The sequence below is a fragment of the Antennarius striatus genome, chromosome 13 (assembly GCF_040054535.1).
Source record: "Antennarius striatus isolate MH-2024 chromosome 13, ASM4005453v1, whole genome shotgun sequence".
NCBI lineage: Eukaryota > Metazoa > Chordata > Actinopteri > Lophiiformes > Antennariidae > Antennarius > Antennarius striatus.
Genome location: NC_090788.1, coordinates 10,196,455 through 10,223,926, shown reverse-complemented (window position 1 = coordinate 10,223,926; position 27,472 = coordinate 10,196,455). Strand labels below are relative to the sequence as shown.

At 42.5% G+C, this 27,472-nt stretch overlaps 1 protein-coding gene across 1 annotated transcript; it reads right to left on the bottom strand.

Annotated features, from left to right (window-relative positions):
* Positions 1–237: 237 nt before the first annotated feature.
* On the bottom strand, positions 238–19,667 carry lrch2 (leucine-rich repeats and calponin homology (CH) domain containing 2). Its single transcript, XM_068331278.1, has 21 exons — positions 19,378–19,667; positions 12,190–12,334; positions 11,893–12,019; positions 11,691–11,796; positions 11,012–11,148; positions 10,695–10,825; positions 10,498–10,585; positions 9,849–9,945; positions 9,629–9,723; positions 9,389–9,456; positions 8,528–8,632; positions 8,098–8,166; positions 7,822–7,884; positions 7,189–7,237; positions 6,953–7,093; positions 6,709–6,759; positions 6,558–6,621; positions 5,474–5,586; positions 5,163–5,300; positions 4,988–5,065; positions 238–4,495 (listed from the first exon to the last, which is right to left on the bottom strand). The coding sequence occupies exons 1-21, from the start codon at positions 19,616–19,618 to the stop codon at positions 4,376–4,378; spliced, it is 2,226 nt and encodes a 741-aa protein (XP_068187379.1). The 5' UTR covers positions 19,619–19,667; the 3' UTR covers positions 238–4,375.
* Positions 19,668–27,472: the final 7,805 nt, after the last annotated feature.

Below are 27,472 nucleotides of genomic sequence, written 5' to 3'. Positions count from 1 at the left end.
AAACAAAAAGGATGAGAGATGTGAACCAGATCTAAGAGGGGAAATAAAACAAGCTACAAATAGGAATACAAGAAATGCCAACTCCAGATGAAGAGTCTGAGCTGTTGGGAGTCACATGAAAACAGTCAGAGTTAAAAGCTCTGAGCTATCTAGTTTAGGATTTTGTCATGTCTCAGTTCTGTAGAATCAGGCACATTCAGTATTGCATGCAATTAAGACAAGATGGGGCGAGCTGCAAAGAATTAGACTTGTTTATTTTTTTAAGAAATCCCTGGAATATACAGATGATATGTACACAGGCTTTGCTTCAGCCATTCGTATTCTTGCATGCAATTTCTTTGATTTAAAATACAAAAAGCTGACATACAGTCAATTGGAATTTTCTTGGCAGTGTAGTATTTAGACATGACTGTTTCACTGTTTTCTTTGGATGAGATGACTATACAAACAAAATCATCACAGCCAGTCTGACATGACTGTTTATTACATAAAAACATGCTCCCAGGTTTTAAAAAAATACCTTCCATTAACTGTAACATCAGTGAGATCTGGAGTCACAGATAAGAATCAGATAATAAAAGACACAAGTCTAATCTTTCATTTGAGGTTTTTACACTGGAGGATTTTTACCTGCACCAGACAGAGCTGAAGAATTTATAGGATAGTTTCTTTTATTGAACAGTGATTAAAGGTTACCTTCATGATTTGGCACAAAAAACAAAAGTCACAGTTCTCTACCAACAGTTAAAGTAGAAGTAAAGGGACCTACTCATCCTTTCTAGTGAGGCATCTACTCACATAGAGAAGGGATGGGCAGGGAAGCCCCACAGTTTAATCGGAAGGAGTAACTCCATCATGGTCGTAATTCTTTACAAACAAAACAACTTTACCAAAAAAAAAATTCAGATTGCGGGCAGTAAGTCAGACCTGTTCCAGGTGCATGTTGGACATCGACAGGGCTGCCCTCTATCTATTCATAATCTTTATGCACAGAATTTCTAGTTGCAGCCAGGATCCAGAGGGTCCAGAGTCCAGTTTGGGGACCAAAGGATTTCATCTTTCCATTTGTGGATGATGTTGTCCTGTTGGTCTCATCAAACATAGACCTTCAGCGTGCACTGGGACAGTTTGCAGCTGACTGTGACGCGAGTGGGATGAGGATCAGCACCACTTAAATCTGAGGCCATGGTTCTCGATCAGAAAAAGGTCATGTCTTCCTGGGAGACCTCGAGGAAGACCTAGAGCACGCTGGAGGGATTACTGTATTGGCCCGAATATAAGACAGTGTTTTTTTGCATTGAAATAAGACTGAAAAAGTTATGTCTCTCGGCTGGCCTGGGAACGCCTCAGGATCCCCCTGGAAAAGCTAGATAAGGTGTCTGGGGAGAGGGAAGTATGACCATCCCTGCTTACACTGTTGCCTCTGTGACCAGGCCCAGGATAAACAGTTAAAGATGGATGAATGGGTGGAAGGTTCTGATTGCAAAACAAGCAGATGTTGCATTTCCAGCGAAACAGTTAATTTAAAAACAAAACAGTAAGTGATGAGTCAGCAGTTCAAGTAATGACACTGTGATGAGACTGCCCATTTTTACACCGCGATTCACTCAGAGCCAACATCATGAAAATCCCTTCTCTCTTTCTGCTCATCTAACTTAAAACCATGAACATGAAGTCACTGCTGAACAAAACATGAACATGTACAGTAATGTAAGAGGCAGCAGTGGAATAAAGTAACACATTTTTAGCAACAGTTTTAAACGTTAAGCCTTTGGGACCTCTTGCATCCAAATACCCTGATAAAAAAACAGAATAAAAGTTTGGAAGGTTACACAGCAGTTCAGTTTTATCGTCGACTCTGAATGCAGAGACTGAGACGTTACAATGCTGATAACAGTGATAATGCCTTCACTGTGAGACTCTTCTCAGCTACTGTATTGCTAATTTAGTGCTTCATGCTACAATTTTTAGTTTATTTTTGAAATCAACGTTTCTACGATGCTGATTAAATGTTGCACACTTCATAGCATTATAAATTTCTTGTATGTTTATCTGTCCATCCTTCAAAAAGCCTCCATGGTTGATGTTTGACAAGAAGAAGCATTAGAGATCAACCGTCTGCTGCAGCAGGAGAGCATTTAATGGAGATTTCCAGAGGTAGACTCAAGACCTGGCATTCATAGAAAGTCAGCAGGCTTTTCTGCATAAGGAAAAATCTTAGCGGATCTGTGCATATTTTACTCGTGAGAAACTGGAAGCTCTGAATTATCCTAGATCTTTGTCATCTCTTTTCTTTAGAAAAGGATAACACAAATCTTTTCAACAGCCCATTCAGAGACCGACAGAGCAGGGTGGTGAGAACTCGGTTAATGTCAGTCATGACTGAGTGAAGTCTCTCAGATTGGTTGCTATGTACTACAAACTACTGACTTGTCTGACCTGTTAAGCTCTGTCTTTATTCTCCTCCCATATAGCAGAACATCCAGAGCTGTAGCTCATCAGCAGAAAAGCTAATGTAGAAAAATGTACAAAAAATACAATGGAATGAAAGAAAGAAATTGACTGAATACTAATAAACACACTGCAGGTGCATTTCACAAATTTGGTACAACATTACACTAGACTGAGAAAAAAGAATGACCCTTCTTTAAGGCTGATTTTACATGTTCCAATGCTGTTGAACAGGATGATACTTGTGGACTGAAGCTGAAGCAGCATTAACTCCTCTTGACATTATTTACTGGGCTTTCCTGCAGCACAAAACAGCTTCACTTGTTTCTATTAATCATTTGGGACAGCAGACAACCAGTAAAAGCCATTTGTCTTTAAAGTGAAGAATGCTTTTTAAAAAAAAAACAATTTTATGCCTCTAATTTCTAGAAATCATTCTATTATGAGATCAAACCTTTTTGATTTTTATATCACATATTACCTAATAATTTAAAGTATATTTTTTCCTATGTTGGAGACCTCATTTTAAAGTGTGATTCACTTGTCACACCAGTGTAACAAACAATTTCAAATACTAACTAAAATAGATGATATGTATAGCAGAAACAGCTGTTTGTGTTACACTTCCTGCTTCTTTCAGTCATTTTTTCATCTGGAGTCATTAGTTGATGTAAAACAATGCAAAAAGTTCAGCTGCACCTCTTCAGAATGCACAGTCAGAGTTTGTAGGCAAAAAAATCAACAACGTATAAATATGAAGCACACCAATAAATACATAAATAATTTCCCTGATAATTAATTGTATCAGAATCATGTACAGCAGGGAGGCCTGACCATCCCATGTGTGGAAGGTTTGCAGGAATGCAGCATTGTAGGCCCTCCACTCACAAATACACGTGGTTTGGACATGCTTCTTCTGGGGATTAGGTATAGCAATAAAACACTGCTGAAATGGTCCTTGGCAAAGACTAGGAAGAAATCATAAAAGCTTTAGAAAAGTTTCAATACAGAGTGTGTCAGAAACAGAAAATCTGCATTAACAACAAAAAAAAATGCTACAAAAAAAAAAAAAAGAACCATTAAAGTTTTGGCCACAGCAAAGCACACATTCTGACAGTGGTGAAGTGCCACTTCCTACAAAACTTAGGTAAGTTCATTTTCTGCAGTTGGATGCAATTTGTACAGTAATTTAAATACCTCTAAATCAATTGTACAAAAAAACTAGTGCAGCTTGAATTCTAGTTTTCACACGTTTCGCTCAGAAAGCAGTGGAGCTGTGACTAAATATGTTGCTCTGCAAATCAAATTGAAGCAACTTACAAACCACGTTTTGCTGTGGATTTAGGTGGGATGTGATGATAGATATGTAGGAAAAAAAATAAATGAGTGTGTAAAAAAACAAATTTAAAAATACATTTGTTGGAAAATAATTTCCACACAAAGCAGAGAAAGTCAGTATTTTATGGTGTTGAGGCAAGCATGCAGCTTACGTCTGTTTAATGAAACAGTGAGTTTCATGTCTGTCATCTTCTCAAAACTACTGTCTCCAATACCAGCATAACATTTTGTCAGTGCTGCAGGAGCTGCATGCTCGACAACAACTGACCATGTTGAGTGGTCTTTCTGTAAAATCATCCTTTTGTTCGTCTGTGCAGCTGATACAGGAAACACACAGTCACATTGCTAATCCACACTCACACAGGATGGTCCCGGTAACAAGGAACAGGATGAAAGTGAAAATGCGATGGGCAGGAAGTGAGCGGCAGCTGACATCATATAAGGAGACAGGAGCATTTCTGCCTCCTGACTCCTGCTTCAATCAGACTCCACCGGGTCCTCGCCCAGATGGGCTCTCTGGTCCCTGGCAATGGGAGGTTAGTTTGGACAGGGGAGAAGAGTCAGCCGGACAACGTTAAAGCTTGTGTCAAACAGCCGACAGCTGCGTGGGCTTCAACGGAGACAGATCCAGCAGAGCCTGGACGGTCTCCCCCACCTTCACCAGACCACGCTCCTCTAGGATGTGATGTGGAAGACACAGCTTGTCCTGAGGGGGCGGAAAGATGTCTTTGGTTTACAATCAGCAAATTAGACATAAAAGGTTTGTTGGCTCAAGATGATGATTTTGGTGCTTTGAGCAACATAAATTAAATACCAATAACCTCCTTTATGCTTGGTGAAGACGGAAATGTGTGACAGCATCTTAAACATAACCTTTGTAAATTACATCAGAAAACAAAAAGCAATAAGGATTGAAGTTTACATTACTGGGAAATGTAATGAAATATTAGAACATTTATCTCATTTCCATCAAGTAAAAGTTTGTGAAGACCAGAACAGTGATTAAACATGCCATAACTTGCAGACATTAGTCCATAGTTTGCTGTGTGTTCCAAAGCACACCAGTTAATATCCTTATCAGATCGCAAAATAAATATAAATGAGAAATATAATGTAATATAATGAGAAATAAAAACATGGATGACATGAAAAATACACAAAAAAATTCCCTTAATGAGAATGATGGCCCAAAAATTACCTGCGTGACACCCATCTTCTTGCAGGCATCCAAGAAGTTCTCCACGTTCCTTCGGCATTTAGCCATGCTGAGCTTTGGCTGGAGGCCGGAACGTCAAAGTTATTGAAGACAATTCTGATGAATTTGTTGTGACCTATAATCAATAAGACCGTATTTGGAGTTTTATTGTGCTTACCACTGCGGGAGACGGTACGTGGATACTTGCAACCGACCGCGGGCAAATGTGATTGGCTAAATGGCAAAGAACAACCCCGTCCATCAGAGCAGCGCCAACATCATCTGGGAGCAACACCTTCAGTCTGGATTCAATGTTCTGCAGACACGCAAACAACAACAACCTGATGACACTGTCCTCACACACAGCAACTGAAGTAAGGGGGCACGATTTTACAAACAAGCTATCTCTATGGCAACTAAGAAAATGCCTGTGGGTGCAAGAAACTGGATTAAAGCCTTGGAAAATAGACGAGTTGAAAGGCTCCTAACCTGCCGCAAGAGTCCTATCTGTTCCAATTCCTCCCTCAAGTGCTCCATCTTCCTCCTCATGGTGAAACTGGGATCTGTGGAAGCGTACTCCTGACGATTTCCTCTGATGAAGGCTAGAATAACAAAAGAAGCAGTCAGATAGAAATAAGACAGTGGAAATAGCAACACCTGATCAAAAGGGCAGTGTAATGACAGACACATAAAACACTGGCCTTCCAGGAGATAAGATAAATGAAATGTACCCGATGAGCCCCTTGATATCTGGAGATACAGCACTTTGTGTCCAGATATCAAGGCAAGAAATCTCAATTTCTAAACTAATATTCTAATCTTCATCTTCCTTGCATCTTTGTCTTCATGAATAAATGACCTGCTATTTGCGAGGGGCTCAGAGTAGAGCCGCTGCTCCTAGAAAGGAGTCAGCTGAGGTGGTATGGGCATCTGGTGCAGAGGCCTCCTGGGCAACTCCCTAGGGAAGTGTTCCTGGCATGTCCAGCTGGGAGGAGGCCTAAGGGCAGACCCAGGACCAGGTGGAGAGATTATATCTCAAGACTGGCCTTTGGAACGCCTTGGGATCCCCCAGTCAGAATAGATGAACTCACTGACATCATCCATTATCTTGTATTCTCTTGTAGCAAAAAATAACAACTGTCTAATATAAACTAGTATTATAGTTTATACTGTATCATATAAACTAGTATTTTATGACTTTATTGGTCTGAAAAATACATGTAAGGATTAACTACCCAACTGGGTATTCAAGAAAAGTTGGAATAACAACTGATAAGATTACAACATTTTAGATACTATCTAATCAATGGAAGAATGACTTAAGTTACATTTAATAGTTCTACAGAACCCCCGCCCCCCCACCCCACATTCAGAGGAAAAACCACCTTAAAGAAGGACAAACAAGCTTTCAAGTTGACTCAACTGCAATTCTTTATACTATAACATCAACCCTTAGGCAGCTGTTACGGATGATACATCACCCAACACCAGAAGAAAAACGTGATTCAAAAAATAAAATTACAGTACAATGTAAGTTAGAACAATAACATCATAAAACAAGCTGTAGTGATACCTGATCTGGGCTTTAGTCCAAAAACCGTCAGAGTGGTGCTGAAGTCAGCACATCGCAGCCTATCCTGAAGATGACACATTCATCACAGTCACAATGAGACACGGCACAACTTCTAAAATATACATTTATTTCAACTTTCATCCAGACTAACCTCACAATCATCATTTTCGCTGGAGCTTTTCCGAGCACTCTGACATTTGTACTGTCAGGAGAAGAAAAACATGTTTAGTTCACTTTAAATCTCGTATTTCATTTTATACTCTCGACTCAAATGGAATACAGTATCAAGAAAAACGGAATATGATCGACACACATTCATTAGATGTCGCCTTATATAATGACGGTACCATAAAGTTCAGGAGAAAAACAAATATGAGACGTGTGCCGGCTCATACCTTCAGGTAATCCTTTCTCAGGTACTTGTTCCTCTTGCGATCTTCATTCTGATTAAGAACAGGCGGGACCTCGGGCCATTTTGGCTCTGAATCAATCGGATCCGTCTTGAGGCCGCCATCAAAGGAGCATGAAGAGGAGGGCTGCAAAGGCACGTATTAAAAAAATTAAGATATGTCTCTGCATCACCCTGAGAACATGAAATATTATTTTTATTATTTAAAGTAAATGTCCCTACCTGTCCGCTTAGCACTGATGCGCCACTACTGCCCTCATCCAGAGAAGCACTAGGATGAAGCATCAGATAACATCATGAGTACAGTAGCACAGAACTGCCCTGTCAACTCTTTTTTTTTTTAACAAAGTAAGACTTTTAATTCATTCATTACACAAAAACAGCTTCATTACCTCTAATCTGCATTTACCTCTTTTTTCCAATAGATTTCAGATTTAACATTTGGAACTTCTAAACTGATCAGATAAAGAAATATTAAAGTTTATTTCCTGACAGTTTTTTTTGATACACTAAATGAAATAAAGAATAAAGCATTCAATTTAAAAATAGATTAAGAGGTAAACAGTGAATAGAGTTATTTTAAACCATCCAAAACATCTGCTAACTAGTTCTTCTAGCACCTGATGTAGTCACGTCATATTGCAAGTGAAATATTTCCTAATTTTAAATTTTTTGATAAAACAAGATGAAAATAGGCTTCAGTACATTCTGATAAAAAACCATCCACCTAAAATTTACTACTTTTGTACACATGACCAACTACAGTATGCTAGACTAATGTGTCTGCCCTTGGTTGTCCCTCTCTGTCCAGGTGCCCCTGTGTCTCTCTGGCCAGCCGGACTGGACAGGACGTACCTGCGGACCGTCTGAGGCGGGGGCCTAGGTTTGCTGCTGGAGCTCCCTGAGTGACTCAGGAACCTGCACGATGCAAACAGATGCATGAGTCATTACAGAGCTACACGACTGCGTTGACTCCTGTTACGTGATATATGGGGGGGTCATTTATCTGCACAATGTAAAATTGCTTAAATTAAAAACCAGAGGAGCGTGCTGTCGGTGCATCAACGTGACCAGTGGTTATCTGCTCGGTGAAACGTGCAAAATTCAAGGGGATAAAGAAAGTTCATTGACCTGTGTGCACGGCCAGTCACTCTCCGCCGGTGAATAAGACTCTCTGCTCTGCAAATTAAGGACCGTCGTCTAGAAGCCATTCGTCAAGCGTGCAGCAGCAGAGAGGAGGAAGCAGGGAACAAGAGAGCAAGTGAAGTGATGCTGACTGGGAGAGGTGAACGAGGTCAAAAGGTGATGATGGAGCGATATTTGACTGAGGAACACTCACTGAGGCCTACAAAATCTAAAATACCAGCATCTGTGAAGCAATCTCTGCTCTAAGCCGACTGTCCGACCAATGAGAACACAGCACACAATTTACTGCATGTGATGATGGAGAAACAGAAGACCAGGATGGATTCAAGCAGAATGGAGCTTTGAACCAGTGCAATGTGGTTTCAGTGAGAATGGTGATGTCTTTCTGTTGGGGGGGGGGGTGAGGACCACACACCTATTCTGCTGCTCCTGCTGCAAAAGCTGAACAGCAATCTTCCTCAGATCCAGCACTTCTTTAAGCTCATCATCCTCTTCCTCAACTAGCTGTTCCTTATCAGAACTGGGAAAAGGGTCAGGATCAGATTGATTGCAATTAGATACAATTCTGACTCATATTTAAGCATTACTGTCTTTCCAGCAACATAATACTGCTCCTCATCACCACACAACAGATTCTGAAAGAGTGTGACCTTAATGTCATCCAAACTCATCTTTTCCACCATATTTTGTTGCTGAGACTGTAAAAGCTGCACCAATTTTCGTTATAGCTGCCGACAAATATACAGAATGACATCATTCACAAAGAGCACCAGCTGCACAATAACAATAATAATAAGAACTTTGTGTTTTTCTATCACTACTGTTCCGGGTGACTAGTTGAAATCTGGCATCAGGAAACTCCTGACTTCTACGGTTTTGTTCCAGCCTCTGTACTAAACAGATGGGAGCACATGCCTCCGCAAATCATTTAACCTCCAGCACTTAACAGATTCCAGACTGCAACGAAAGTTTATAATAACTGTTCAGAAAGAACACCATTGCTGTTCAACATTTCTTCACATAGTATAGAATGTGAAAAGACTACACGACACCCAGAGAATCCAAGCTTATGCTTACAACTTTTTCACTCATCACCAACTCTAAATGATTAAGGCTTTAAAAAAAATAAGAAAAAAGCAGGCCTCCACAACAAGTATCTATGTAATGAGATACTTTGAAATCAGTTAATCAATCATGGGTGATCACAAACCTGCATCATCAGAGGAAGAAGAGTAACAGTCATTTGTTTGATGGCTGTATCGACTGATAAACTCACCCTGACTCCTCCTGCCTCATATCTTTTTCTTTGTTTTGGTAAGACATGTTGAGAACTTTCTCCAGTTCCTGGAACACACACATATACACGCGCACACACACACACACACACACACACACAGCATGTAAGGATCCAGTGACTAGAGCAATCGATTTCCTGCGGACCGCCGCCTGATTTTCTTTCAATACGGTTCTTTCATGTCTGCGACCATCCGTTTTCTTAAAAGGGTTTAGTTCATACCTTTATACAAGACACATGACTCTGCTGCCCATCACACTCTGACAGAGCAGGATCCTCGTCCGGGTTGGGCTCTATAAAGTCATAGACATCCTGATCTGATAGAGGGAGGAAGCATCCGCGATCGTCATACACACTGTCATATTTTAGGCACTTCATTCTATAATCCCAGAGTCTCCGTTATTGCTTTCAATGGGAATAAGTGATACTTATTTTCTGTGACCTTTGCAAGAGTCCATTTTGGAGAGGAGTGAAAGGGCGTCGGCCCGGGCCGTCTCTGAAATCTGAGAGTGCAGGCTGACAGTGTCGTCGTCTGACGGCTGCAGAATGAGGAGAAAACGGGGTGTGAATCCCAGGAGTTGAAATCAGAGCTGATTTAGAGTCATATACATGTTGGCTCTGACTCGTTGCAGGTCACTCTGACTTTGACTGTTTCCATCTTTCACTGAGTATCTCGCAGCATTCTGTTGCTCCTCTGGGACAGAAGGAACTCCCACACAGGTGCTTTAATCCTAGACTGTGACTTTCATGTCTCCCTGTCTTCCTCAGAGAGCTTCCCCCAACAGCCAGTGACACATGACCCACCATCTGCCCGCACACCTGCTTTCATTCAGCCTACCTAGCTTGTTAGCTCCGACTTGCTGGCAGATATCCTTCACTCTAGTCACCCTACTTACTTAACCTTTATTTTATCTATGTGCTCTTGTTTTGTTAACTGCGTTGTGTTGTCTGAACACACAACTGTTTCCATGAATGATGAGTTACTACCTTGCTAACAGAATCACTTTGACCACAACAGGTAAGCTGCACAACGTGATAATATAGTCATGATACACTGGCAGTCAGATTATGTTTGATGCCTGGATTCTGACCTCAGTCGTCGACAGCCTCTTGTCACCATTGTCACTACCAATACCAGAGTCAGGGCCATGGTTCTTACTGGGATAAAAATCCTCCATGCTGGAAATGTGCAAAACAAATTGTATATTAGGTGTTGACTATGGAACAGTTTACCACATGTGCACAACATAATGCTGACATCATCCTGTAAATAGATGAGGATCGGTACCTATCTGTAAGTTGCTGTGGGAGGCAGCGTTTGCCAAGGGAGGGGAGGTCCAGGGTATCCGGCTTCTTGTCCGTCCTGCACGCCTGGATGTTCAGGTACTTGAATATGTGCACTTTACCTTTGAGACAGATCTAGAACAGAAAAATGAAAGTGTTATTGTAGCCACTAGTCGTGTGTTGTTTCACCCACTAGATGGCGACACTGCATCAGTTTTATGTTGCCACAACTTGCCACATCAACCATATGCATGCCAGGCAGGTCTCAGTACTAAAGGCCTGCATTCTACACACAAACAGTGATGAGATGAAAGCGCCAACCTGGGCGGGTGGAGACTGCATAGGATTGTTGTCTAGGATGATGTGCTGCAGCTGCCTGAGTTTCCTGTAGGCTGCAGGAATCTCTGTGATCTTATTGCAGGAAAAGTCAAGTCGGATGAGAGGCAGGTCCGCCAGCTCTGCAAGCCCAGACATGAACAGTTTCATCAACAGCTTTTGTGAATATGATGGATACACTGCTTCCACTGGGCAACCAACACAAGACAGGCTTTGATAGCTTAGGTTAGAGCTCATCAGTGCGCTGTAACCTGAAAACCTGACACAAACTCTCCTTTCTGTTTTGAGCTACTGTATATTAAATCCAAGAGAGACCCCTAGGAGTTTGTATCTGCAGGTGAAGTTGAGGAGCTTAATATAAGTTCCAGAAGAGGATGAGGTACAGTGGTTTCTGTCCGTACTACAGTATTCAGTCAAGTTAATGATTCCTGTAATACCGGTCATCTTTAAGGAAAACTCCTTCCATCTGGATAAAACATTCACATCTTCTAATTGAAATGCAATATACATTCTCCATAAAAATATTTCTTTTGTTTCAGATACATACAAAAAATAAGAACGGGTATCTTGTGACCTACACGTGTTAGAATCCCAAAGAGGTTCAGCATCATGATAGTAATTATATTTCAGACTTCATGCTTGATGGGACATTTGACTGACTGACCTTCAGGCAGCATGTGAAGACAATTCTTCCTGATGTTGAGTTCTCGTAAGGCCTGAAGTCGCCCCACCTGAGCTGGGAGTACCTGGATCTCATTACAGCTCACATCCTGCAGGGGGACGCAAAGTGTTGAAAACAGGATTACTCCGGCAGCGGGATCTGTTCATACAGTCCGTACACACCAACACACACACCCACTGCTCACCAGCTCCATCAGCTCTTTGGCCTTGCCAATCTCTTCCGGGATGGCTACAAGCTTGTTGTTGCTCACAAGCAGAACTTTGAGGGGTAGGCTGAACAAGTATTTTGGCAGAACCGACAAGAGATTTCGACTGTAGAAAAAGATAAAACGTTGACCTACATTTAAAAAATGCAACAGTCTCTGGTCACTGGTTTTACACAAAAGAGGAAATGGCTCTACTTCACATAAGAACTAGCCCTGAAATGAGGAACATGCGCTTTCTGAGCGAGAAATGTTCACTTTTGATGAATAGTCACTCACCTGATGTCAAGATAAGTCAGCATCTGCAGGTTGATGATGGCTTCTGGAATACACTTTATGCAGTTGTGGTAGAGGTTGAGTGACTCCAGGGGGGCAAACAGACACACCTCTGGAGGGATTTCTGTGAAGCGATTCTTAGACAAATCTGTAAGGCAGAAGAACAGGTGCTGATAAAATATGCAAAATTTAAAAATAAACACATTTATCCTTTAAAGATCTTGAGACTGTTCAAATGTTAGCTTTAGGACGAGGCCACAGACATTACAGGCTAATCAATACATCTCGGAGTGGTGGGCAGCATGTTCCATCATCTATGCTGGTCTAAGATTACACCTCTCTAATCCCAAAGGTTTATGTGCTATTGGCAGTCTAATATCTGATCATGCCATCGACCTCACCAGAGTGGACACAGAAATGGTTGCACATTTGAAGCAATGGCGAGTATGGGAACTAAAATCAAGTTAAAACTAATGTTTGATGATGTAATGTGACATACGAAACCATATCAATTCTACAGCTTCGCTCACAGCTCTGTGAGGCTGTATGCCATGACAATGATAAACATTATCACAATCACTGTAGTATCAGGCCAATGTTTAACACGTAAGGTCTCCGACCGACTCGGTTTTCTTGTCGACAAATCTTCACAAGTCTGAATGAAAAACTGCAATCAATCATATTTTGTCAGTTACTCAATGTGATAATAAAACCCTGGTTCACTTATGGAAGGTGATTGATGTTGCATGTTTGAAATTAATCAGATGAATCAATTTATTGAAATCCATTATGAGTTACAATTACAACCTGCTGAAAATATTTCACACAAGAGCCAAAAAACAGCAAACTTATGTTGGTGCTAAAGGAACAACCAAGGAATAATACATCCTATTTATCCATGGATTAAATTTCATGGAAATCCATGCAGTGGTTGCTGATTTCAGCCTGGAGCGATGAGGGCGAGCTGCTAATCACAAACTGGTGTCGCCGTCCCAAGAATCACACGGCTAAAAGCCACACCAGATATTTTTTATGTAAATATTCTGATATTGCAAAGATTGTAATATTAGATTATTTCCATGACAAGGCTCAAATTGCTAAATGCTGACACTGGAACAATACATACCGTCATTAGGAGCTGATTGTAACTCACAGACTCTCCTTTATTACTGACGCCATGCGACTGCAAAAATCACTGTCGTACATTAATCAGTGTGGAGCAAGTGGCTCTCTGCTGTGGCGAGGATGTGAATGTAATTTCTGCTGGAGTCGCTGAGTGTGAGCACAGCCTCTCAGCTGTCTTTCATAATAAAATATTTACATACTGATGCTCAGGTTGGACCCCTGCCTCTCTCTGTTCTCTTCCAGCACCTCCCCATACACATGAATGCATCATGTGCTAATTTTTCAGACATCTATAGGTGCACATTTTGCACAGGCCTTTACAAGCAAACCCTCAGTTAAGGCACTTTACCCATCGAGGCTGATAATTCTCTCACGCAGCAGAAGATATTTAGATGCATGTATTCATGCGTGTGCACAAACGCACATCATCTTCCTCTGTCTCTGTTTGTATCTTCAGTTTGAAAGAACGCGGCTCAAATAGAATTAAATCGGACAGGACACATGAGGAGACATGGGAACTTATGAGAAGAACGTGTGCAAACTACTTAACATTGTGTAGACTTTCATTTCAGACATATTGATTCAGTGTGGGTGTGTGTTTGAAATATCCTTGGGTGACGTGATGATTACAGAGCTACACAATGGGCTCCACAGTCACAGATAAAAAAAGCTTTCCAAATCCACACCACTGAAAAAGACCTGCTGCACTGCCTTCACTTTAATGCATGCAACTACAAAACACTAGCACCCATTATCAAACCACTAAGACGTTCAGGCTCTTGTGAAACGCTCACTGACTTACCACCATCGCTGCACCCTGAGGTTATGAGGTGTCATACCAAGCGCATCAGTGCCTTTAAATAGACTCATTTCTGACAGGCACACTTTCATGACTAGCACTGGCAAGTCGCGCCGGCGCTGACAGTAGTCAATAAGCAGAAGTGAGAAGCAGACCGTGAGACAGTCAGAGCACGAGAGGAAAAGAAACCGATGGGGTGGAGAGACTGAAATCACCACATTGGGGGGAGACTATAGCTGAGGTCACAGGGTAAGCCTGCTCCATTAAGGGGAACGTCATCTCTCCCTGAGGTTTCGACCCTGATGCTGCATCACAGCTGAGCATCCCTGTCCCTCCCTCCAGAGAACTGGGGATTCTTCTGATCATGTGGGTCGATGGGAAATGGGGGGAGGCAGAGGCTGCCATTGTGAGCCTGTCTATCTCCCTCCTTCAATCCAAGACCATTCACCATCTGTAGCCTACTGCGGGCTCTTTTTTCCACCTGCCGTCTGGCCCCCCCAGAAAGAGGCCTGCTGCACAGATGAGCCATCCTCCACCAGGGCTCCACGATGTTCCGCTCCTCACACCGAATCATCAATCTATGAAATTATGTCACCCGTGCAGAAAAGGTGACATCTGGATATTTCTTCCCATGACACAGCAAACGCCATCCTATAAAATTCATTCTGCTGTACACCGGAACAACGAAAACACCAGACTCTCTCTACACTTGAAAGGCTGCAGAGAGATTCCAGACGGAACACAGCTATTACACGACTGCAAGTAAACACATATCTACACAAAAATAAAATCCTTTTGAGAAATCTGGACAGCCACAGTCCTGAAATCAAACAGTTTTACTACATGGTTCAATAAATGATAATAAGGGAAATAACATGACAAAAACATGATTAGCTGCTGTTAATTATTTCCTCCTTGGACCAGATGTGACCACAGTGAAGGTTTTGGGTGTGGTCGGAGCACTGCTGGGAGCACAGGGAGAAAAATGATTTGTTGAATTCATTTAATTTTATCGTGTGCAATATTTGCACAAAATAATTTTATCTACATTGTTGGGTGTTTTTTTCTTTAATTCAGGTTCTTCTTGCTGTGGGAGGAGGAGGTGGAGGAGGAGAGAGACAATGCTAACCAGGTTACCAAGCTACCAAATTCTACCAAACCCCCTCACCACCACCCCCCCCCCCCGTCCCCAACAACCTCCATGTCCTGTCCAGAAACATGTGCCAAGAGGACAGTTTGCAAAATTAAACAAAATCTTTTCTAATTCTAATAAACATTACTATCAAGTGAAATTAGTTTGTTTAAATCAAGGAAATTTCAAGGCATTTGCAAAATAACTTGGATTTCAATCATATAAAAATCTGTCACTATAAACCCGATTAAACAAATGAAATAATTGAATTTTCTGAGTAGTACTCATTTCTGCGTTAACGTTCCAAGTATGTTTCCCAGGATGGATGAGGAATAGTATGTCACTGGCGGATGGTGACGGAGCAGTTCGGTCATGCAAATCATTCCCCTAGAGGTTAGATCAGTCCGTGGATCAGCTGTTTGTTCAGCTACTTTATGGGTTAATTATGGGTGCTTTATACATATCTACTCCATACATTTCAAATTAACAGGATGTCTATGTACACTGTGTGACTGAAACACTTCACCAGTCCAGGCCCCACAAACACAGTTGTAGGTATTTACATTAAAGGTATTTCACATTATACTAATGTATGCATCACATGACTGTAGATATTCAGGGTTATGGATCATCTGAGATTTTTTTTGGTCACAAATTTTCCCTGGTGAAAAGCACAAACAGCCATAAAAATATGCTAAAACACAATTACTTTGCTCAAAAAAACATTTTTCCATCAGTCCATGAGTATTTCAACAGCTGAGTGCAAGGAAATTAAAAACAGAAATTAAAAACTGGCCCAGAAAGAGCGTTGTAAATAGAAATAGTTTGTTGCTGATCATCAAAATCACATGTATGAGGCACCTCTAATAATAATCTGACCTAATAGTTCTTTGAACTGTTATTACATGAAACTTAATTAAATCAGACTTCAACTGATATGTCCTCTTTCCAAATGCGGGAGCAGCCACTGAAGACAAAAACCACCTATAGTGTTCAAGCTGCTGCTAACAGATGATAAATCATTACACACCTATGTTTAAAACACGGAACTGAAAAGCAATTCTTCTTTTTACGCAGTGTGTGGTATGAGCTTCATTAAAGTGATCAGACATTGTGTTCCTAGCTGGTATGTGTGAGATTTTCTACAAAACCCTTCAGAAGGAGCCCTGAGGGAAGAAGGAACAATTGGGAATGTTAATTTTTTTTCTCCCAGGCACTCTCTCATGTTGATAGGACCGCTCAGAGACTAGAACTAAACCAGAGAGGTTGTGTGTATACTACCTTCCACTCTGTGTGTTCAAGTAAACATCTGTCTCTGTGTGTTTTCTGGGGAAATGGATATTATGAATTAGCAAAACTTTTCTTGTGAATCAGTTGGATTGCATGAGACACTTCTCCTTGGTATTTACACAAGTTGATTATTAAACCCAAGCACGCTGGTTTGAGACTCGTGTCCTTGCTTTGACTGTCCTTCAAAGAAAGTCTTGAAAAAGTGAACTCCTCAGGAATACAAAGATAAAACGCAGGAAACGCAGGAATCTTTCTGATGCTTCTACTTCACTTGGAACCATGCACAATCGAATAAAATCTGGAATGTACAATGCTCCACATGTTGCGACTGGTTCTCGCTGGTCCACTGTTGACTTTGGGGAATGATACTGAATCTGTAGTGATGTACAAGACGGTGATTGGTCTGTAATGTTACAACAGAATGGGGTTTTTTTGTCGCTAATTCTTAAAACATGGGAATATTAACTAAAATCCCAATCTGTCACATGACCCACTTTTCTCAGTATAATCTAATGAAGTGATTAGGTTTAGGAATCCATGTGTTTATTATGTATCCCCTTGAACTCCCACGCATACAACCCTGTCTGCAGTGTGTGCTTCATCTGTATGGTAAACACACTTCATTATGTCGAAGCAGAGGAAGCTCACTTTCTACTGTCGGTGTATTTGTACCCTTGCAGGCAGCGTAATGGCAGGCAGGGGCCTGCCATTATACCAATCTGACAATCTGTAAACGTTGATGCAATCACCCTCAGCCCTTCCTGAAATGGTCAGGGCAGCGCAGAGACCTTGAGCTTTCTCATGAGAAAACAAGCTGAGTGGAGACAAACTGCCAGTAGCATAACAACAAACAGACACCCTCATGTCAGCAGGCCCTTTTCTCAAGTCTGTCTTCACGCACTGGAGCCTTCTGTCGCCCATTAGTTAGATAGAGGACTCTCATTTAGACCTCTATCTGGATGAAACACAACATTTAACTTTAACAATGGGATGAAACACCCAACTACTGGTCGGGCGTCATGTAGTTTCAATGCAGACTCCAGATGTACATTACAAAAACACACAATCTACACAGATTCCAAAAGGGATTCGCAGACATATTTAAAAATTAAGTAAAAAGACTGCTCATTTCTATTTAAAGTCGTTCAAATATTAAACTGAAAGGAGACTAAAGAACCGGTTCTAATTACCGGATCTCTCTGAAAAAGCTGCTTCTGTTCACGGCTGACGTTGTATTTGAGGGTGGTGCTGCCAGGTGTTGATCTCTCTTTGCACATTTGAAAAAGAGCACATTGAAAGTGAGACTTTCAAATGTGCACACCTTTCATTGGAAGCATCAAAATGCAGGCACCGAAAAAACAACAACAAAATATATTTGAGATAAAGAGCGGCTTCATGCACAGAGACGGGATTCGTGACAAAGCGAGCAAAGACTTGAGAGGAAAAACTCTCATGTCTCCTTTGATTATTGTCAGCGTTATATAACAAGAATCTCTGACAACTTATTTCAAACCCTTCATGCAGCAGCCTTGATAAACTTTGACGTTTTGCTTTAGATAGAGAAAAGCTGGCACTACTAAAGTTTATCCCACACCCCGTGTGCACATTTGGCCCAGCAGTCCATAAATAGTGCACTCTAACTTCCTTCCTATGTTGCCCTGACAGGCAGCAAAATATTTTCACATTGTTCAGACACAAACAGCTTAGGATGTCTTCAATTCATTTGACTCATTAAAATACTGCTTCATGGCAGCTCTGTGATCCATGCACATATTCGGGAGATCAATCTCCTTCCACAACTGGATTACTGACATAAAAGAGCAGTAACCTGTGTTCACATGTGGTTTGTTATGAGCAAACCAATCACCTACATGTGGTCTATCTCCAGGAGCCTGAGCCAAGCTCATTAGTGACTAATGAAAGGGTGAGGATGTACAAAGTTATTTAGATTCTTCATAATTTAAGTTCACAGAAAGTTGGGGATTTTTAAGTTAAGAAAACGTCCAAAAGTATGAAATGACATGTCAGGTATCTCCCGGTTTCTTTCTTCTCCTTTTGAGCACACAGAAAGGTAACACCATATGACATGTGGACTTCTCGGGGCAGGAAATTACCTCTTTAATTTCCATGAAACCATTAAAGCTGCAAGAAGAATAAAACTTTTTGAGCACATTTTGTCCATTAACCTCTCTAAGAAGCCAAATAAAAACACATAACAGATAAATAGCCATCATCTTCCCCAGTCTCCCTCCTTTCTGACAGATTATGGGCTAATATAGTCATATGCACCAAGGCAGGAAGGGGGTGAGGCTCCAACAACACTACATCTTTTGTCTGGTTGAATGGAAATGAAACATTTGCGTGTAACACGGGATTACACCAAAATTATATTCAGGGAGCACGAATCCACAGCTGGTCTCTACATTCATTCATATTCTGCTCCAGCAGCTCCGCTGCGAAATCAACTGCGGCTCAATGTGCAAACCGCTGCACAGCGCCGGACTAGGGTGCGTCTGCGCCTTCATGTGTCCAAAGGGAGCCGCTGGAAGCTGCATGCGTCGACCAAAACAGCCAAACCACAGCAGCAGGGCCCCTTTACGCCTTTACGGAGTAAAGTGGAGTCATACACGAGTCAGCGTTGAGAATAAATCCACCTAGGTGTGAGGATTTACAGAGAGCAGCCAAGTGGAAGGGATATCCCTTTAAAATTGTGTCCCTGACACGTTAATCCGGAAAGTCAGGCAAAATTCGCGCACAAAACGGCCGTGAACGCATCAATCCGCGAAGCCGTTTTGACATGAAACCACACCGGGACTGACCATCCCCACTCGTGACCGTGACCCACCTGCTTGTGTTGTGTCGGTCAGATCATAGCTCATCCCCGGGTACTCCCTCAGCTTCCTACCGCTGAGGTTCAGAATCCCCGAGCAGACGGCATCTTCCAGAGCCCGGTCCAGGCTGCGGGCCGTGTGGTGCTGCTGCTGGTGCTGGTACTGGCTATTTCCCGGACTCCAGTGAGGTCCGCTAGTGTAGTGATGGCTTTGTAGAGCCGTGAGGGCTCCCACACCTCCCTGACTAGACGCCATTTTCGTAAAAAAGATTATTACGCTTACAATAATAACAGCGTACAGAGGCAGTTTCTCCGCCCATGCGCATTGGGTGTCAGTACCCGAGACAGCCGCTAGGGGCGCGTCTCCAGAGGCGCGGCTGCTGCTGGCGGTGATGGTGATCAGGTTATGGTGGCCATTTTAAGCTTTTAGATTTTCTCCTCCCGCAAATACCAAACTCTCAGCAAAGCTGCTGATCAGAACAGGAAGATAAATTATTCAGCTATGTTTTCTATTTGGATTTATTGGCAATATTTAGTGTTTATTTGCTGTTTTCAAGAAGCAAATCAGTGAATGTCAGATCAGACAGCTCAATAATGAAGTTATTTCCAGTATTTTCCCCCTAATCTATCAAAACAAGAACAAAAATACCACTCTCTCACTCTCGCTACTGTTGTCTGGAAATTGTTGTACCCCTTAATAACAAGCATATCCGATACTTCGTAGAGACCTTTTGCTCCTATGACTTGCTGCTAAACCAGTTCCCGGAGAATCTCAGCCCATTTCTCACAAGCAAAGGCCTCCAGGTTTACAATATTCCTTGGGATTTCATCTACAACCACCTTGTTCCCCAATTCCAAGCAGAAATGTTCTGTTGGATATCATTCATATGACTGACAGCCACTCTAGGTCCCACAAAGTTCCAGGACATCTTGTGAAACCAGGCCTTGTTGGACTTTGAGTTATGCTTGGAATTGTCTTTATGGAATGTTCATTGACGCCCAAGCCTCAGCTTCCTCAGACATTTCCTTCAGGATTTCCTGATGGAATTCATTTTAACCTCTATGTGCTGAAGGTTTCCTTCCATTGCTCGACAAAGTGAAGAAGCCTCTCAGTGTCACAATGCTTCACTGCTGGTAGGCAATGCTTCATTCTTCCTGCTCCAGATTGATGCTCAAGCCCCAAGAGTTGCAGTTAAGATTCAAAGCTTCACAGAGCAGCATCCTAAAATAATGTGGGTTACTTGAGCGAACTGAACTGGAATTGTTTTTATCTCCTCTTGGGTAATCAGTGGCATTTCCCTTGATATGTCATATAGGTCTTGGCTATTTTTTAAAACTTTCGGACTCTACCAGTTGGTGCAGTGTTTTAAAAACATATCATTTATAAGCGTTGCTCTAATGAGGAATTCTACTTCTAACATTGATTACATTCTGCTTCAAAGTGGTGATGTTATTGTAATTGTCAGCGTTTGTGTATTCGTCTGTTAGTCCGTTCGGCTGTTGGTTGGTCCACCAAATATCTTTGCAACCGTTGCAGATAAAAAGATGAGACAAAAGGCACATTACTCGGGCGGCAAAGGGGATGAAAATGAGATGATGACCTTGACCTTGAGAAAACTAGGTCAAGGTCAAATTTTAACTTTTGAATACTCAGGAACAGGATAAGATATAAACACGAGGGAGAAGGCTAGTGAGTGTAAAGTTACTGCTTTGATCCATGAAAGTAGGTCAGAGCACTGGCTTTGATCTTTGACCTATCCAAGTAGGTCAGGATAAAATTTTGAATTCAGGGGTGTCGAGGGACGTTGTAGTCTCTAACTGCATTAGTTCTTGTTTATTTTGAGATTGCAGTGGTTATTCAAAGGAACATTGTGCACTGAATGTACGGGAAAAAACTTCACTATCCATTTAACTGTTTTTGGGTTATTTACTCACTAAATCTACCATAGAAATGTCCAAAGCTGTTTAAGTCAATCCACTGGACGTTCTTAATGTCCAGTGGATTGATTTTAAACATCTTTGGATAACCGTGACCTGGATAACTGAGAACCCACACAGACACCATAGAAATGTCTTTTAAGTCGGCTTCCACCTGGAGATGTTATCGACAGATACTTATTTGTTATGGTAAATACAATACCAGATAGAGTTTTTCTGGCAATGGTGGTAATGTCATATAATTTTGAATATCAACGCTACCAAAAATATCATTAGGCACCCATGTATGGCCGTTCACTAAGTATTTTATCTTCTACTGTTACCTGTCCTGGTTTCTAAGCTATTGGTAGACCAGGGGATGGCTCACACCTTCTTCTTTTCCTTTCGGCTTTTCCCTTCAGGGGTCGCCACAGCGAATCAATTGCCTCCATCTATCCCTGTCCTTTGCATCCTCTTCTCTCACACCAACAACTTTCATGTCCTCCCTCATTACATCCATAAACCTCCTCTTTGGTCTTCCTCTAGGCCTCCTGCCTGGCAGTTCAAAACTCAACATCCTTCTACCAATATATTCAATATCTCTCCTCTGGACATGTCCAAACCATCTCAGTCTGGCCTCTCTGACTTTATCTCCAAAACTCATTCCTGATTCTATCCTTCCTGGTCACTCCCAGAGAGAACCTCAGCATCTTCATCTCTGCTACCTCCAGCTCTGTCTCCTGTCTTTTCTTCAGTGACACTGTCTCTAGACCAAACAACATCGCTTGTCTCACCACGGTTTTGTACACCTTTCCTTTCATTTTAGCTGAAACTCTTCTATCACACATCACACCTGACACTTTCCTCCTCCCGTTCCATCCTGCCTGTACACGCTTCTTCACCTCTTTTCCACACTCTCCATTGCTCTGGACTGTTGACCCTAAGTACTTAAAGTCCTCCACCTTCTTGATCTCTTCTCCCTGTAACCTCACTCTTCCACTTGGGTCCCTCTCATTCACACAAATGTACTCTGTCTGCAGCTAACCTTCATTCCTCTCCTTTCCAGGACAAACCTCCACCTCTCTAGCTTCTTCTCCACCTGTTCCCTGCTCTCACTGCAGATCACAATGTCATCTGCAAACATTATAGTTCATGGAGATTCCTGTCTAACCTCGTCTGTCAGCCTGTCCATCACCATAGCGAACAAGAAGGGGCTCAGAGCTGATCCGTGATGCAGTCCCACCTTCACCTTGAACTCCTCAGTCACACCTACAGCACACCTCACCAATGTCTTACAGTCCTCATACATGTCCTATACCGCTCTAACATACTTCTCTGCCACTCCAGACTTCATCATACAATACCATAGTTCCTCTCTGGGCACCCTGTCATAAGCTCTCTCCAGTTCTACAAGAACACAATGCAGCTCCATTTGGCCTTCTCTGTACTTCTCTATCAACATCCTCAAAGCAAATATTGCATCTGTAGTACTCTTTTTTGGCATGAAACCATACTGCTGCTCACAAATGCTCACTTCTGCCCTTAGTCTAGCTTCCATTACTCTTTCCCATAACTTCATTGTATAGCTCATCAGCTTTATTCCTCTGTAGTTGCCACAACTCTGCACATCTCCCTTGTTCTTAAAAATGGGCACCAACACACTTCTCCTCCATTCCTCAGGCATCTTCTCGCTATCTAAGATCCTGTTGAACAACCCACCTCACCCACCAACTGCCACCTCTCTGCCACCTCTCCTAGACACTTCCAAACCTCTGCAGGTATATCATCAGGAACGAATGCCTTTCCACTCTTCATCCTCTTCAGTGCCCTCCTCACTTCGTCCTGACTGGTCTTTGCTACATCCAAATACTAGAAGAGGTGACAACAGTCACCTCTTCTAGTATTTGTTCTCTCTCATTTTCCACGTTCATCAACTCTTCAAAGTACTCTTTCCATCTTCCCATCACTCTACTGGCACCTGTCAATAGACTCCATCCCTATCCTTAATCACCCTAACCTGCTGCACGTCCTTCCCATCTCTGTCTCTCTGTATTGCCAACCTGTATAGATCAGTCTCTCCCTCCTTACTGTCCAACCTAGCATACAAGTCATCATAAGCTTCTTGTTGGCCTTTGCTACCTCTACCTTCACCTACGCTGCATCTCCCTGTACTCCTGTCTATTCTCCTCAGTCCTCTCAGTGTCCCACTTCTTCTTAACCTCTTTTTCTGTATACAATCCTGTACCTCCTCATTCCACCACCAAGTCTCCTTATCTACTTTCCTTCCAGATGACACACCAAGTACTCTGCTACCTGTCTCCCTGATCACACTAGCTGTAGTTGTCCAGTCATCTGGAAGCGCCTCCGGACCACCCAGATTCTGTCTTAACACCTTCCTTAAAGTCCTGCAACACTCTTCCTTTTTCAGCTTCCACCATTTTGACCTCTGCTCTGCCTTTGCTCTCTTCATCTTCCTCACCACCAGAGTCATACTACACACCACCATCCTATGCTTTTTGGCTCCACTTTTTGCTTACAACTACTTTGCAGTCACTGATCTCCTTCAGATTACACCGTCAACACATGATGCAGTCTACCTGTGTGCTCCTACCTCCACTCTTATAGGTCACCCTATGTACCTGCCTCTTCTGGAAGAAAGTATTCACTATAGCCATTTCCATCCTTTTTGCAAAGTCAACTACCGTCTGTTCTTCTGCATTCCTCTCCTGGATACCAAACCTGCCCATCACCTCCTCATCACCTCTGTTACCTGCACCAACATGTCCATTGAAGTCCGCACCAATGACAACTCTCTCACTTCTAGGTATGCTCTGCATCACTTCATCAAAGTCCAGGCAGAATTTCCCCTTCTCCTCCAGCTCACATCCTACCTGTGGAGCATACCCACTAACAACATTGAACATAACACCTTCTATTTCTAGCTTTAGACTCATCACTCTATCTGACACTCTTTTTACCTCCAGGACATTCCTAACAAAGTCCTCCTTCAAGATAACTCCTACTCCATTACTCTTCCCATCTACACCATGATAGAACAACTTGAACCCTGCTCCTAAACTTCTAGCCTTGCTACCTTTCCACCTGGTCTCCTGGACACACTGTATGTCTACCTTCCTTCTCTGCATCATGTCAACCAACTCTCTACCTTTTCCTGTCATAGTTCCAACATTCAACGTCCCTACTCTTAGTCCTATACTCTTGGTGCTCCTCTTCTCTCTCTTCGTGCAAGCACACTTTCCTCCTCTCCTTCTTCGACCAACAGTAGTCCAATTTCCACCGGCGCCCTGTAGGTCAACAGCGCCGATGGCAGTTGTTGTTAACCCGGGCCTCGACCGATCCGGTATGGAAGTCATAGGTTTGATTTGCATCTTTGATTTGGCAAAAGTTTTACGCCTGATGCCCTTCCTGACGCAACCCTATGTATTTATCCGGGCTTGGGACTGGCACAATAAGACACTGGCTTGTGTCCTCTTGTGGCTACATTCGGAGGGGGGGGGGAGGGTTGGCTCACACCAAATGGTTGAAAGGACATACTATGTGGTTCCCAAAGGACCATTTCATTTTCACCTTAATGCCAGACTATTTCACATTGGTGAGATTGATGTAGCCCACAACCCACTCCGGTCACCCACATGGTCTTTAACCACTCAGATCATCAGAGGTCAGGCTGTTTGTCCTCCAGTTGACCCAAACACACCTATTAGAGCACCTCCTCTAGTTGGCCCTATGACAGAACACTGCTGCTGCTTATTCCACCACATTAGTGTCATCAGTTATATATCTATGCGGTTTCATATTTTGATCTCCCAATGCTGCATAACCATTTTTTTCCAAGTATCTGTATGTTCCATCTTATGTAATGGAATAAATACAGTATACCCTGACTTCAGGCTCCCTTTTTTTTTTTGAAGCCTGGATGGTAAAATTGAAAGTAAATCAAAGATATTTGATGCATCACAGTTTTTATATCATCATGAACAATGGAAACAATTTGTTGTACTAACTGTAACTGCACATGGCAGCAAAGAGAGTGGCACAAATATCCATCCATATTTTTTTGTCTATAATGAGACATGTAAAATGAATACAACAAACTTAGATGTATTGCAACTGATTTTTTAAAATTCACTGTTGTAAGATTCACCACATTATTTCTGACACCTGTCAAACGATTGATGAGGAGAGTAATTTCAGATAGTGTTTCACTGGGGCAAAAATCATTACCTTAATCCCCAGTACATCTGGACATAATGGGGTGCAGTCTGTTCACATCTCAAAAATCACTGGACGGAATGCGTTAGCGTGTCGGCCTCAGAGAATTTGCATGAAACAAAAAAATATTGAAAATATTGATGATTTTTTGAAATTTTTATTATCTAAATGAATCCACTGCCAAACATTGGAGATTGATAAAACCCAAATTTGAGTCATCATCAGTCATCGATCACAAGAAACAACCCCAGGAGATCTGAGTGGCGCGTGTGTGTGTGTGTGTGTGTGTGTGTGTGTGTGTGTGTGTGTGTGTGTGTGTGTGTGTGTGTGTATGTGTGCGTGTGTGTGTGGTTTGATTGTTGTTTCCTTTCCCTTACCTGGAGGCTCTTGCATGTAAAAAACTAAGTCAATCTCACAGCCTGCAGCTCAACATCTCGAAAAAACTAAAGAGCAGGTCATTGAGCAGGTCATTGGGGCGGCAGCGGCTCAGCGGTAGAGCAGATGTCCTGTAGACAGATCGCCCCAACCATCGGCGGATCGAATCCCACTCCCGCCAGGACATCTTCGGAGGGAGTGTGAGCTGACGGTGGGAGGTGTCAGCTCACCTCCCAGCCACTGCCGAGGTGCCCTTGAGCAAGGCACCGTCCCCCCTACAAGCTGCTCAATTGGGGCGCGTTCCTGAAGCCGCTGCCCGTCACTCTGCCTCCCTATGTGTGATGTTTGATGTGTGTACTAACGCTAACTGCATGCTTACAGGCCCCCCTGTGTGCTGTGTTTCACGGGGCCTGTGTATACACTGATTGCCATTAAAAACTAACACAAAGAACATGTAAAAATATACCTGAGTGACTGTGTAATTTCCCTGCGGGGATTAATAAAGTGTACTTCTTCTTCTCTTGACTTCAGGAACAATTCTGATAGGAACGGAGGAGGTGGAGGTTGTGCCGACCTATAACTATCTTGGGCTGTGGCTGGACAACAAGCTGGACTGGACAAACAACACAAGGCAGCTGTACAAGAAAGCACAGAATAGGATGTACTTTCTAAGGAGGCTGAGGGCATTCAATATCTGCAGAAGGCTCCTGTGGATGTTCTTTGAGTCTGTGGTCGTCAGCGTCCTGTCGTACGCTGTGGTGTGTTGGGGAGAGAGCGTGACTAAGGTGGATCTCTCCAGGCTGGAAAAGCTGATCAGGCGGGCCAGCGCGGTGGTCGGGATGAAGCTGGACCCTCTGGCAAAGGTGGCAGAGAGGAGAACCTTGGACAATCTGTTGGACATCATGGGCAATGTCAGCCACCCTCTTCACACCGTTACCAACAACCAGAGAAGCCTGAGACACCTGAGCAGCCAGAGGCTGCACCTCCCAACATGCAGGACAAACAGACTTAAGAACTCCTTCATCCCCCGAGCCATTAAACTGCTCAACTCCTCTCTGGGGAAGATGAAGAGAGTTCGAGAGCTGAGGGATGACACACATAATACACCAAAAACAATGCAAACACTATAGACACTTCAATATACCCATGCCTAACTAGGCCTGTTTATTTATGCCTTTTTATTCCTATGCCTATTTATGCCTATGTGTATAATCTTGATGGGTTATTTATTACTCTTTCTATTTGGTGTTAGTACCACTTTCTATGTGCTGGTGCTTTCTATGTGCTTTTTCTGTGTTTTTGTGCACTCATTGGGCTGTGTGTAGTGCGACTGAGAAGTTAATTTCCCTGACGGAACCTCCTTAAGGGATCAATAAAGTTCTACCCTACTCTCTACTCTACTCTCTACAGGTTTAGATGTACGTACATCATCACACTGAGGTCCAGTGAAGTGTGTCCAGTGAAGCGCCTGCTTAAAAATCACTTTGAAATGAACGTGTAGATGTCAGACGCCTGTTGGGTTTTTCACAACAACACATTTACATTTTAAACTTTAGAACAAGCCATAAACGCTCTCCTAAAAAAG